Raw genomic sequence first — 11,575 nt, forward strand, 5'->3', positions numbered from 1 at the left:
GAGAATTAAGGGATTTGAAATAAGAGAATAAAGGAAAGAGAAAGAGGGAATTTAGAGATAGATATTTCAATTTCAAGTTTAGAGAAAATAATATATTATACTAGTTTAATATTATATAGAATTATAAAGAGCTATATTTTAATACTAGCCTTAGTTTTTATTAGTAAATATAGCCTAAAGTTTTAATTAGTTACAGGCTATTTATAGAAATAAAATTACTAATTATATTATAAAATATCTCAAAGTAATAATATAATAATAATTAAAAAGAATTTTATAAATAGAATATAATTATAGGTTAGTAATTAATTTATAAAAGATATACTATATTATTATTACTATTATTACTAAAATATAAACGGAATATAATATATATTTTATTTCTAACCTTATTTATCTTTTTTTAATAATATATAATATAAATAATACTAAAATATATTAGCTTCTATAATACTAGATAAGATAAAATTAATCTATAACTCTCTTATAATCTCTCTTGCCTTTTTTTATATTTATTATTCTAACTAATTAAAAATAGTAAATAAAATTATAGCTTAATATATAAAGAAAGAAAGAATAAAAAAGTAATAAAAGCAGATAAGAATCTTTATATATATTATAGTATAGCAAGCCATACTTTCTAAAAATCATATTATTTTAGCGGTTTTGAAATTTTAGTTATATAATAAAGGCCGCGGCCTTTTATATATAACTTGCGGGAATTATATAAGAAAGCTAGTTTTTCTATAGTTCTAGAGAATAATTCTTTCTTAGTATTTAATTAATTAAGCTTTTATATACTATATACTATTTATGCTTTTGACCTTATTATTTTATTATTAAGTTACGTTTTGTACTCTGGTATACTTTATATAGGTTTTTGTCTTATTATAGTTTCTCTCCTATAATATAGTATTGCCTTTTAATACTAGCCTTTATAAAACCGATCCAGAACTCCGGATTATCCTATTTATATATATATCATAAGGAGAATAGTGGTATAATATATAAAGAAGGAAAGAATAGAAAAAGATAGAGGAGATTAAAGGCTTTTATTCCGGATATCTTCTTTTAATAATATACTTGTAATTCTCTAGTACTTTTAGGGTTAATTATTAAGATCTTAATAATATATATCTCTAACTAGCCTTTTTTCTCAATATATATAGTATTATTCTCAAAGTATAATATTATACTTAACTTCTATATAATACTTGTTGTATTGAGAATTACTAAATTGGGGCTAGCGCGATCGCTCTGCTTAGTCAGGATCTGTATACTTACTTCCTGAAGCTTCACACTTCACTCAAGATCTTTTCTAGCTAATTCAATTAACTCTTTTACCATTCAATGCAACTCCCTACTCTGTGATCTTTACGTGTATTAATACTTGAATTAAATCACGGTTTTAAGAACCAGCCTAGCAGCCTCGTATACCGGATAGTAATAGGCGACCGTCGGTCCTAGCTTCTTATATAAGTAGCTCTCGATATAGTCTATTATCTTTGCGGGCCGGGAGAAGGTCTTCTTCTTCGTCTTACCGGCATAAAAAAAGAATATACTGAGTCTTCTCGCAGATCAGGGGAAAGGGCTCTGGATCTGGAGACAATTTACTCGAAGAATATTTTAGGGGTAATGCTTTGCTAGCGGACTGGTAGCTGGAGTGATCGCTGGAGCTCTCGCGGCTCGGGACAGAGTAAGGTTTAGGCCGTGGCGTCTCCCGCTGAAAACAGAGTGCCACCATCAGATCAACCGCGCGAATCCGGCATCGGACGATGTCTTCCGGACTCAAGTCCTTAGGGAAGCAGTAGAGGACTTCCTGTAGCCGCGTCCGTTCAGGGAGTTAGTAATGGATAACGGGTTCCACATAATCGGCGGTCTCGATCTTGTTTAGCTGTCTTAATTCTTCATTATAAATGCGGTAGAAATACTGTCGCCGGAATGCCTTCTTGATGTCTTCCTCCCACTTCTTAGTCGCACTTCTGATCATTTGACCGAGCTTCTGGTGTCTCTTCCCATTCTCCGTCTTTTTCGCCAGGTAGAGGAATCACCGAGGAGGCTAACTCCGAAAGCGTATATCCTACTCCTCTACCAAGACCAGAAGCATGGAACAAGTCATCACGATCGAGAGTGAAGAAAGCTTCAGTAGAAAATCATATTACTGTTTGTTAAGAACTCCTTCCGTGATCGACGCCCAATCAACGCAGATGTGTTACCACCTACCCACGCACACATCATTTAACCGAGTGACCCCCTTTTTCCCCAAGCACATCCACAGTCTCCGTACCGTGCCACCCACCACTTAACAATACAACTTCCCATTAACATCTTGTGTCAAGAACCCGCTGACGCCAAAGGGGTCTGGATTCCCATTGTCCAACACGGTAGTCGGTGCTCCGCCGCCAGCCTGAGGATTATTCATTGCTTGCAGTAGCTGAAAGCCGATGCTGTCTGTCAAGTTGTAGCCAAGAGTGACATCCGTGGGAAGGTTGGGTGAGGAGTAGAGTGTGCAGGATCGACGACCTGAGTCCTTAGCGGGGTTATTGGTGTGTTTGAAGACCCAGTTTGTGCAGGTGGTTGGGGCGCTGAGGCAGAGGCTGATGCAGTCGCAGGCTGTCTTGACCGTGGGGAAGAAAATGTCGACTTCGGTAACGACGCCAGTCATATCGATGCCTTGGAAGTCTGCGTTTGTGAGTTAGCAAGTAGGTTCAAGATTATAGAAGAAGAAGAAGAAGGATAGACGAGCAAGGAGGTAGAGAAGAGTTAAAGGACGTACAACGAACGCATCCACCTCGGAAGTTGGGTGGAGTCGTCAGGGTTGGGAATTGCTTAGTTGTGATTTCACTCTTGCAGATGGCCCCTTCCCAGCGGGAGTTGGAATCTTTGAAGATGTTGAAACTGTCGTCCATGTCATTGTAGTCATGGTCGCCGTTACGTTCCACGACTGCGGCGGTGAGAGCTCCGGACAGGAGGAGAAGGGGTGTAAGGGTGATGAAATGCATTGTGTTTGACTTTCGATTGAAGAGAATGAAGTATTATTGATTAATATAATTGAGGAGAAAGTGTGTGAATGGGATTCTTTCGAGGTGATGATGTAGCTATGGAATGAAGAGCGGAATGCTCGTTCTTATAAGTATCGAATTCTCCTCGGCCCGGTTGGGATAGAGATACATATCAACGGTAGCATCGTGGCTGGCGGAGAGAACGAGAATCCATTATCGTGGCTTATTTTGAGTTCGCTGACAGCACCTGTGCCAACGTTCATGAGGAGATTGCTTCGTCTGAAGTCGTCCCAACATTGGGCTGCAGCCCAGCTGCTGCGCCCACCGCCATTCCAACTCAGCTGCCAATCTTGTCGAAGAGGAAATAAGCACAACAGCATGAATGACATAAAGTAATACAATGATTGGAACGCCTCATCACGGGATCATGAGGTTCTTGCATGCAGAAACTGACAAATATTGAGGAAGCAACTTAAATTTCGAGAGAGCCGTTGGAGGCGTTTGGCGTAACGCTGAATACGAACGTGGCTGCACGCAGACCCTCGAAATAGGCCTAGAGCCGCGGGCATAACCTTGAAAGAGGGGTCAGGCCCTGGCTGCCAATATTCTTATTTTGAGTTTCCTGGGGAAATTTCTGAGTGAGGTGTCAGATGGGCTTGGCCGGAGAGGGGTTTTCAGCTCGACAGCCCTCTTGCATGCAGGTGCTTTTTGACAGCGCCACTAGTCGGGAGGGAGATTACTTCCGGGTACTCCGTAACGGCTGCAAGTGGACGCATTCGGCACGTGAATAAAGTTTTGGCTACAGCTGATCGATCGATGAAGCCTAAGATCCAAATGGCTCGAATGATGAGATGTTCCATCAGCGTCTTGCCTGGATCTGTGGTGATGTGAAGCCGCTAAGGATTACTTTCAATATTAATTACTTGCAGGCCGATAAGCGATTGCTTCAGCTTCACTGAAGATAATTTTAGATAAAGCTTGATGAGCTTGATGATCCTGCAGGATCCGTGTTAGGCCGGAAAATTTAGGGCTGCCGGGGTGCCGAGCCCCTAAGCAAACCGCAGCAAAGCATGTGCTGGACAAGTCACTCGCAGGCGAAAAGAAGAACATGCGTTTTCGGGATCAAGAGGATCTAGCATCCTAGCAGACACACCAAATATTAATATATCCCACTGAGAGATCAAGAACCATCAAGTATCGCGACGGTGTGGAATGCGCTGCAGACTGACCATTACTGCCGAGAAGGATGAGGAGGCACTTCCGGAAGGATGGAGACCCGATAGGACTTTCTCTCGTGTCGAATGAATCACAGATACGATATATCAAACCTTGATAATATTTGAAGAAAGATGATTATTATGAGGAGGAAATTCCGGCTCAAAATCTACAAATAAAACTATAGTAACTACTCATACGAGCATCTTACTTGAAGAAGGCAGATGATAAGGTAAGCTATGAAAATAGTCACTTTTCAATGGGAAGAGGATTGCAATAAAGAAGAGTGTAGGTGGGGTGAGTATTGGACTCATAAAATCTTAGGATACTAGGGTTCACTAATATTAGAATTGAGAAGCTGCCAGTGACTAACTCCTCGAAGCAGACTTCAAAGTACCTGGATGATCCCCGTGGAGTTAACCACTGTCTCGTAGTTTATTGTCTCGAAAAAAAAAAAACCTGGCTTAGAGATAACATCGTTGTCCAACTCGTGATTGTCTATTCCTCTACAGTTAGAAGAGATAAAAATAACTTTTACCCAAGTTGAAATAAATGCATCCTAGAATATGGTTAGAACGTGGATCCTGGCCAAGTGGTTTCTAAAATAGCTAGCACGAGATGAAATACTTATGAAACATAGAAAACTAGTTACTTACCAATCAGTAGGGGATCCGGACTCAACTGCTTCTGCAGCGTATAACGCCGGCGGGACCCTCGCCTGCCTCGCTATCTCACGCAGACACCAGATAGCACACTGTCGGGCCGGCGGCGGCGACCCCCTCTCCGCCACCATGGTCAGCGGCCAGATCAAAAAGCGTACGGCTAGAGCAAAGGTCGAACCATCCTTGTTAAGGAAATGCGGTATACTCGCGAGTATATTAGTTACGACCTGGGTGCGGTTGATTTCAGCTACGGCCTGAAGAGCTTCTATATCAATATCTTTGTAGTATCGGAATATCTCAGGATTATCCTGCTCCTTGGCTCTCGCAACAAACTTGGCAAAGTGCCAGACTACCTTATTTATAAATAACCGTATAAGCCGGAGAATATTCCAGTACCGGGCCGTACGGTACTCGGGATATTGGTGGGTAATGCCTTAATATGCCTATAGTGGAGTCGTATGTTATGGCATGGCATGGTAGCACTAGCTGTCTAATAGCATATCCGTCAGTATCCGTATCTCTTTATCCAGTAGTAGCACTTTATAAATTACTCCGGCTATACTCTATACCGGGGTATGTTTGCCTAATTTCACTTTCAAGCTAACCATTTTGTCAAGTAACGGGCCAAGCCGCATAAGAGGCATCCTGAAATCGAGAAAGGGCTTAGCTTACTCGTAAAGATACAAGAACTCGTCCGGTATAGGGACTTCCCGTTAGAGATAGTATATTAAAGGATTAATTACATTAATCAAATTAATTAATTAATATAATTCAGATTTTTTTTGATTAGATTAGAATAATTAATTAATCTATTATATAACTATAGTAAATTACTATTTACTTAATAAGTATTAAGTAACTAAGGCATCTATTAAATAGCCCTGGTTAAATTAAGCTAGGGCTTATATAATAGTAGCTATATACTAGCTTTTAATAATAATAAACTAGTTATTCTCCTATATTTTTCCTTTTTTAATTTAGCTTCGGATTGCTTACTCAGTATTACCGCCCCTGATTAGTATAGTACTAGAGCTAGAGCGGGCAGGAGTATTACCAGATTAGGCTAGTACGGTTATATATAGGATCACATATATATTAATATATAAATAGAATATAATTAATAAATATATTTCGTAATTAGATTAGATTAATGGCCATTAATCTAATCTAATCTAATTATTTAATACACTAGTTAGAGACAGCTACTGCGGATATTATTATATATCTGCAAGAATAGCCGTTTGCCGAGTTCTGTTTTTAATTGCTTTGTATCTCGCAGTCGGATAAGCTAAACGGCTCCGAGTATATATATTATCCAGGTTACGGGTAATTAACGGCTAGAGAACATAATGCCCTTATATAAACCTAGTATAAGGACAGAAATAAGGCTGCTATTAAGGATAGCTGTATTTAGCGAAGCAAGAATTATGTTTATTTGGGTGAGGGCTCTCGAGCAGTATATACGGGTATTATTTATAAGTTAACTATTGCCAATATAAAGCGAGAGGCTTGCAAATAAGGCAGCCAGGACGGTTAAGAAAACAGAATCCTGCTCGGTTAATACTGCGGGGTTATCTATCTCAGTTATATAGTAAAATGGCGACCCTCGGATATAAGATAACATGAAATAACCGATAGCCAAATCTTTATATAGAGGCGTAAGAGAAGATGACGGCGAGGGTATAACATAAGTGTTCACTTCAGTAATAGCAATCGATTCATGCTCATGCGTTTGGTTCGGAGGGATTGGAAGATAGGGCTCCCCGTTCTTTTCCCACTAGACTTACCTAGCTATTGACTCGGACTCATCTTTGAAGAGGAGCAGTGCCACGTTCCTGTAACCGAAACAAATAATGGATTTACGTATGCATTGGGTGCAAGATGGCCGGATGCGATTACACTGTATTATATAAGGTGTTAAGAGAGTGCTTTTTAGGAAGAAAGGTAAAAATAAAGGCTTTTGAAGGAACTTACTCTCAATCTTCCCTTTCGGCAGGGATCACAAGCGTCCGATGGGCGGCCGTGGAACGGCATGGCGGATATTGACCAATTGCGATCTTCACTCAGGGTCTGGTCTCGCCGAGGACGGAAGGCCTGGGTGAGCGGCTCAAGATCTGGTTGGGCGTTGTGATATGAATTGAGCAAGCTCACGGGCTGCGGGAAAAGTGATGGACCATAGGGATCGTAGGGCTGTCACTAGCCAGGAACGAGACAAGGACCAAAAGAGGGGGGGGCCTTTCGTGCATGTCCCAGAATATATATAATTTTCTGAGTCAAAGATCAATAACATTGAGAGCAGCATATCCTGGTCTCAGCTGAAAGCTCAAGGGTTTGGTTCTCAAGGATTCCCTTGATATCTCATTCTGTAGTCGTGTTCGGGGCGCTGAGCGGAGATTCTTCAAGTAGGGGGCTGTTCTATGTCGCTGTCCTCGTCCTGGCGGCTAGGTCGTCTTTTCAGCTGCCGACTGATCCTGGCCCTACCGTCCATGGTAGGGGGAGGCGTGATGTAGAAAGAAGGTTTCGCTCGCTCCGGACCCCCGCACTTTTAGCGTCGAGACGCCCCCCAAATTAGGAAAAGCCGGCCTTGGCCCTGCGACTGAAACGTCCAACTCCGATTCTGCACCCTCAATTCAGCTTGGTTCAATCATCACTCACCTGGCTCCAGAAACAATCGCAGATAAGCAGGGAGAGGACGCAATGAACGCTGCGTACATCCAGATACCGAAAGGATCACCGAACGAGGTGATGTCGCCACCAATGAGAGAGGGGAAAAGGGTTACCAGGGATGGCGTTGAAGATGTTGTGGCTGCAGTGATGGGCGTCCATGGAGAACAACAAGGCAGGTCGTCCTTCGCCGTTGTCTCAGCTGTGGGCTGAATGGGATTGAGATAGTATTCTCTAGGATGACAAGCGTCTCCAATTGATGGTGTTCATCCATCCCGTTCAGAAATTGGCCATAGCTATGTATTGGAATACGGTGTACTGCTTTGACCTCCTTGGCACTCTCCTCCTATGAGTCACGGGACTCTATCACATGATGGTTGACACATCTGTCTCCTTTGTTGCCTATTGCTGCCTATTGCATGTAGATACTGTGGGAGGGAAACTGCGACAAGACAAAAACCCACATAAAGTACACCAGAGCGCAAAACGTGACTTGCAGCAAAATAACAAGATCAAAATCGTAAACAGTAAAGTATAAATAGTATATAGTATATAAAAGCTTAATTAATTAAATATTGAGGAGGGATTATTCTCTAGGACTATAGAAAAACCAGTTTTCTTATATAATTCCCGCAAGTCACGTGCAAAAGGCCACAGCCTTTGCCATATAACCAAATCCTTAAAACCGCCAAAATAATATGATTTTTGGAGAGTATAGCTTGCCGTACTATATCCGACCTCCCATTTATTTGTACTTGTTCCCTAAGTACCAAAACCAATAGAAAAATCCTATTCAGAGTCCGAAATAATAAAATAATTAGGATCCTCTTTTATTAGCTAATCTAATTTATTCTTAATATACTTAAAATAAGATTTATTACTCTTAAATAGTCTTATTTTGTATTCCCGAACTTGCTTAAAAGTAATCCAAACCCGCTTAGTTATATTCTTATACTAAATCCAATATAGTTCTCTATGTCGACTATATTTTGCAAAACAATCGTGAAAGTGTCGACGCTTAGGAGGGATTAGCAAGGGAAGAGAAGAGGAGAATTGAAGTGTGATTGTAGGTAATGAGAATATATAGATGTAAAACCTTCATTTCAAATATCAAGAAATCGAGAGTATAATTGATTTTCGAGTACGACGAGGAGAAGCTCGGCGAGGTCTGGCTGGACCCGCTGCCGCTGCCGCTGCCAGAGTCTCAGCCGCCTGCTGCTGTTTACTCACTTGGTCTGGATGATGTGAGAGCACCATAGCGTGCACCTATTTTCTTGCTGGGGCACAAAACTGATGCGACTTAGTAGTCAGACCCAGTACGCGGAGTCAGGGTCGTGGAGTGAGAGGGACCGATGAACTTGAGGCGCACTAACATAAGAATGAGGGCGTTGAGAATAGTAAGCGGGATACATTTGGGGGGCGGTCGGTTGAGTAGATGATTCCGTATAAGTTCATGATGTTTTAGTAACGTGAATGTTTGTAAAAATATGGGAGCATGGCGTCGGAGAAACAAAACTGTGTAACCAAAAAATTGTGGAAGTAGGAATACCCCAATGCCACGCTTTGTTTATTATCAACCACGGTTTATTTTTCTTTATTAACCAAATAAAAAATATGCAAATCCGTTCCGTCAAATCGAGTTGCCAAAGGAAGCAAATCACCTTATAGTCATGAATACTGACAAGACATTTGAGACAATCCTACCTTTCTACCTTGTCTCTCCTAGTCGCTTGACCAATATGTCGTCTAGGAAATCGATGGCAGCATCAACGTCTGGGATTTCTTCACTTTCGAGTACGGACTTTCCTGCTGTCATCACCAGCCGCTCTGGTGCAGTAAGTAAGGTTGCACACGCACAGTGAGTGTGTCGGAAGATCTGTTCAATGTCAATCCTAACTGAGCTCTGAATTAAGTTTGCAAGACTTACGCGCATTCTCCGGACGATCTTCTCCATCTCGGCTTCAATTACGCTGTCCCCTGAGCGCTTCGCCTGTTGACGGAAGCTGTGTTTCCTCACCGAATCACTGAAGTCGCGTTGCCGCACGGGAATATATCCCTCTCTATTCTGGTCGGTGAGATAACACTCAAGTCCTAGGAAAGCGTCGATGATATGGCAGAACGGTAGTTGGTTTCCAGATAGTACGTCGTATTCGAAATAAACGCCGTCAATGAGCTCGCCTGCTGCCCATCCTTGAAATCCTTGGCAATACGCCATCCAAATGCTCCGAGAAATTTTAGAATCTACTAAAGTATCGTAATATATTTTGATCGGTTGCCGGAGGAGTCTTTCTATTATGTGTAGCGAGGCGACGTAAGCTCCCTTATTGTCTGTCTCATATTGAAAGATGGAATTGACAACATGGTAATACACTGGTGAGGCCTTTGGAATTGATCAGCTAGCCAAATTTTTCCATGAGCCTGTCTGATCACTTACAGCTTTTTCTATAGCCGGAAAGACATGTCCAAAGTGATATTCGGCAGTCCTGGTGACTTCAGACATATCCTCATTGATTAGATATACTATTTGATCCCGATCGTTAAAGTTACAGAAATAGTTTGATGTCACGTTGCCTCCCTGTGAATAGAGTCCGAAGTGTCGACAGAGGCAGCGCCAAGTAATTTCGAGCTCAACCGGTATGTCAATAATCTTCTCCTCTTGAGCTGCTTTTACAATTGGTATTGTCCCCCACCTACTTCTGTTAGCGAGGGCGATCAATCCGCTATCGCAATCTTACCTGAAAGCATGACGAGACAGAGCAATGCACGCATAAAACCCATTGTATGCTTTTAAATCAAAACCGACACATGAACCAGCTTCCATATCTGATAATAGTGTAGCTACATCGGCAATGACTATGCGGTCTTGCAGAAGCATACGCATTCGGGCGCGGTAGTCCTGACATCGCCGATAATTGGACGAATCATTTGGCAATACCGTTGCGCAGGACAATGTTGGCACAAGCTGTAGGTAAATCTCATGGTAAGGGCGCAGCGGCTCCGGCCATGAGTTCCCATGATTTGTTTGAGGTGGCCAGTTTCCGGCACCATCGAAAACAACCAGATCTTGAAGATATCCTGCTGTCTCATGATCGTCGCTGATAAGTCTGATCTGGTCCAGAATGCGTTCCTCGGTGTGGACATTTAACGGTGCCTCTGTCAATCCGGGTTGGCTTCTATTGACGAGGTCACTTATAGCTGTCCAGTATTTGGCACTCTGTGTTAATATCACCTTGAAGAACGAATTAATTGACACACTGCTCAAGTGAGCGAGAAAAGTCGAGGGTTCGGTCTTCGACATGATTTAGTAAGGACGGAGGAATCAAACCAGAATCCAGTTAATGTTACGAGCCAAAGGACTTTATTATTTGTACTGTTTTCAATACACTCACCTATCGGGGGAATTCTGTCAGTTCCAACTCATTTGAACTAGAGGCAGGTACTGGCTGGCAGTGAATTACTGATAGAGTTATTGGCTAGAAGACCTTGGCCCGACAACGCACAGCAATTCTCTACATAGCGCCATGTAGTCCATTCTTATGTGTCCCTATTGGTGTATTTGCAAGCTAAGCGCCACCGAACACTTTTATACAGGCCGCTCAATAGTGAAATCCGATCCGGTACAGGGGTGTTACCTTTATCGCGCAACCCTAGCACGTCTAACGCCAAGTTTTGGTGTTACGCAATACAAGTCCCTTTGTATACAAATATTTACGTAATGATACAAGATTCGGTACCAACATTCCACCCAGTAAGCGATTTCGCCAGCCTGCCCTTTGAGACATGTCAGAGGTCAGGTGACTGTCTGCTCATATCAGCTTTGCTAGCTATATAAAGGCTAGCTGTCTTGTAATTAGACTCAAACTTATAATAAAGTCACTCGTACGGTTATCTGCCCTGAATTGCTTTTCCAGGAAGACATACGCACGGCCCTCAGTTCAGGCCTGATTACGAAGATCACGGGCATAAAGTATCGGGAATACAGGGCATTATTTTATGAAGGCCACTAAATGCCCTGTAAGGTCTTACTTTAAT

The 11,575-nt window shown here is 42.0% G+C and overlaps 4 protein-coding genes across 4 annotated transcripts; all 4 read right to left on the reverse strand.

Moving 5' to 3' along the window:
• Positions 1-2,147: 2,147 nt before the first annotated feature.
• Positions 2,148-3,191, reverse strand: K444DRAFT_670503 (uncharacterized protein). Its single transcript, XM_024887639.1, has 2 exons — positions 2,777-3,191; positions 2,148-2,682 (listed from the first exon to the last, which is right to left on the reverse strand). Exons 1-2 carry the CDS (start codon positions 3,000-3,002, stop codon positions 2,303-2,305), a joined length of 606 nt encoding a protein of 201 aa, XP_024726905.1. The 5' UTR covers positions 3,003-3,191; the 3' UTR covers positions 2,148-2,302.
• Positions 3,192-4,751: 1,560 nt separating this feature from the next.
• On the reverse strand, positions 4,752-6,996 carry K444DRAFT_657655 (uncharacterized protein; the record flags this gene model as incomplete). Its single annotated transcript, XM_024886177.1, has 10 exons — positions 6,854-6,996; positions 6,711-6,779; positions 6,365-6,656; positions 6,245-6,325; positions 6,086-6,130; positions 5,564-5,585; positions 5,473-5,524; positions 5,419-5,442; positions 4,874-5,289; positions 4,752-4,776 (listed from the first exon to the last, which is right to left on the reverse strand). The coding sequence occupies exons 1-10, from the start codon at positions 6,911-6,913 to the stop codon at positions 4,752-4,754; spliced, it is 1,086 nt and encodes a 361-aa protein (XP_024726906.1). The 5' UTR covers positions 6,914-6,996.
• A 531-nt stretch (positions 6,997-7,527) lies between these two features.
• Positions 7,528-7,907, reverse strand: K444DRAFT_622246 (uncharacterized protein; the record flags this gene model as incomplete). Its single annotated transcript, XM_024882060.1, has 2 exons — positions 7,772-7,907; positions 7,528-7,718 (listed from the first exon to the last, which is right to left on the reverse strand). Exons 1-2 carry the CDS (start codon positions 7,815-7,817, stop codon positions 7,531-7,533), a joined length of 234 nt encoding a protein of 77 aa, XP_024726907.1. The 5' UTR covers positions 7,818-7,907.
• Positions 7,908-9,247: 1,340 nt separating this feature from the next.
• On the reverse strand, positions 9,248-11,075 carry K444DRAFT_711293 (uncharacterized protein; the record flags this gene model as incomplete). The annotated part of the gene is made up of 5 exons (XM_024888241.1): positions 9,248-9,419; positions 9,471-9,923; positions 9,978-10,233; positions 10,279-10,647; positions 11,044-11,075. The coding sequence occupies 5 exons, from the start codon at positions 11,073-11,075 to the stop codon at positions 9,252-9,254; spliced, it is 1,278 nt and encodes a 425-aa protein (XP_024726908.1). The 3' UTR covers positions 9,248-9,251.
• Between the last annotated feature and the right edge of the window lie 500 nt (positions 11,076-11,575).

Source organism: Hyaloscypha bicolor (genome assembly GCF_002865645.1).
Source record: "Hyaloscypha bicolor E unplaced genomic scaffold K444scaffold_184, whole genome shotgun sequence".
Classification (NCBI taxonomy): Eukaryota; Fungi; Ascomycota; class Leotiomycetes; order Helotiales; family Hyaloscyphaceae; genus Hyaloscypha; species Hyaloscypha bicolor.

Bases quoted from the DNA above. Each gene is read 5' to 3' on its own strand.
- K444DRAFT_670503 (XM_024887639.1), bottom strand. From the start codon at position 3,002: ATGCATTTCATCACCCTTACACCCCTTCTCCTCCTGTCCGGAGCTCTC. The intron at 2,683-2,776 runs GTACGTCCTTTA...TCACAAACGCAG, and splicing joins CCGAGGTGGATGCGTTCGTT to ACTTCCAAGGCATCGATATG.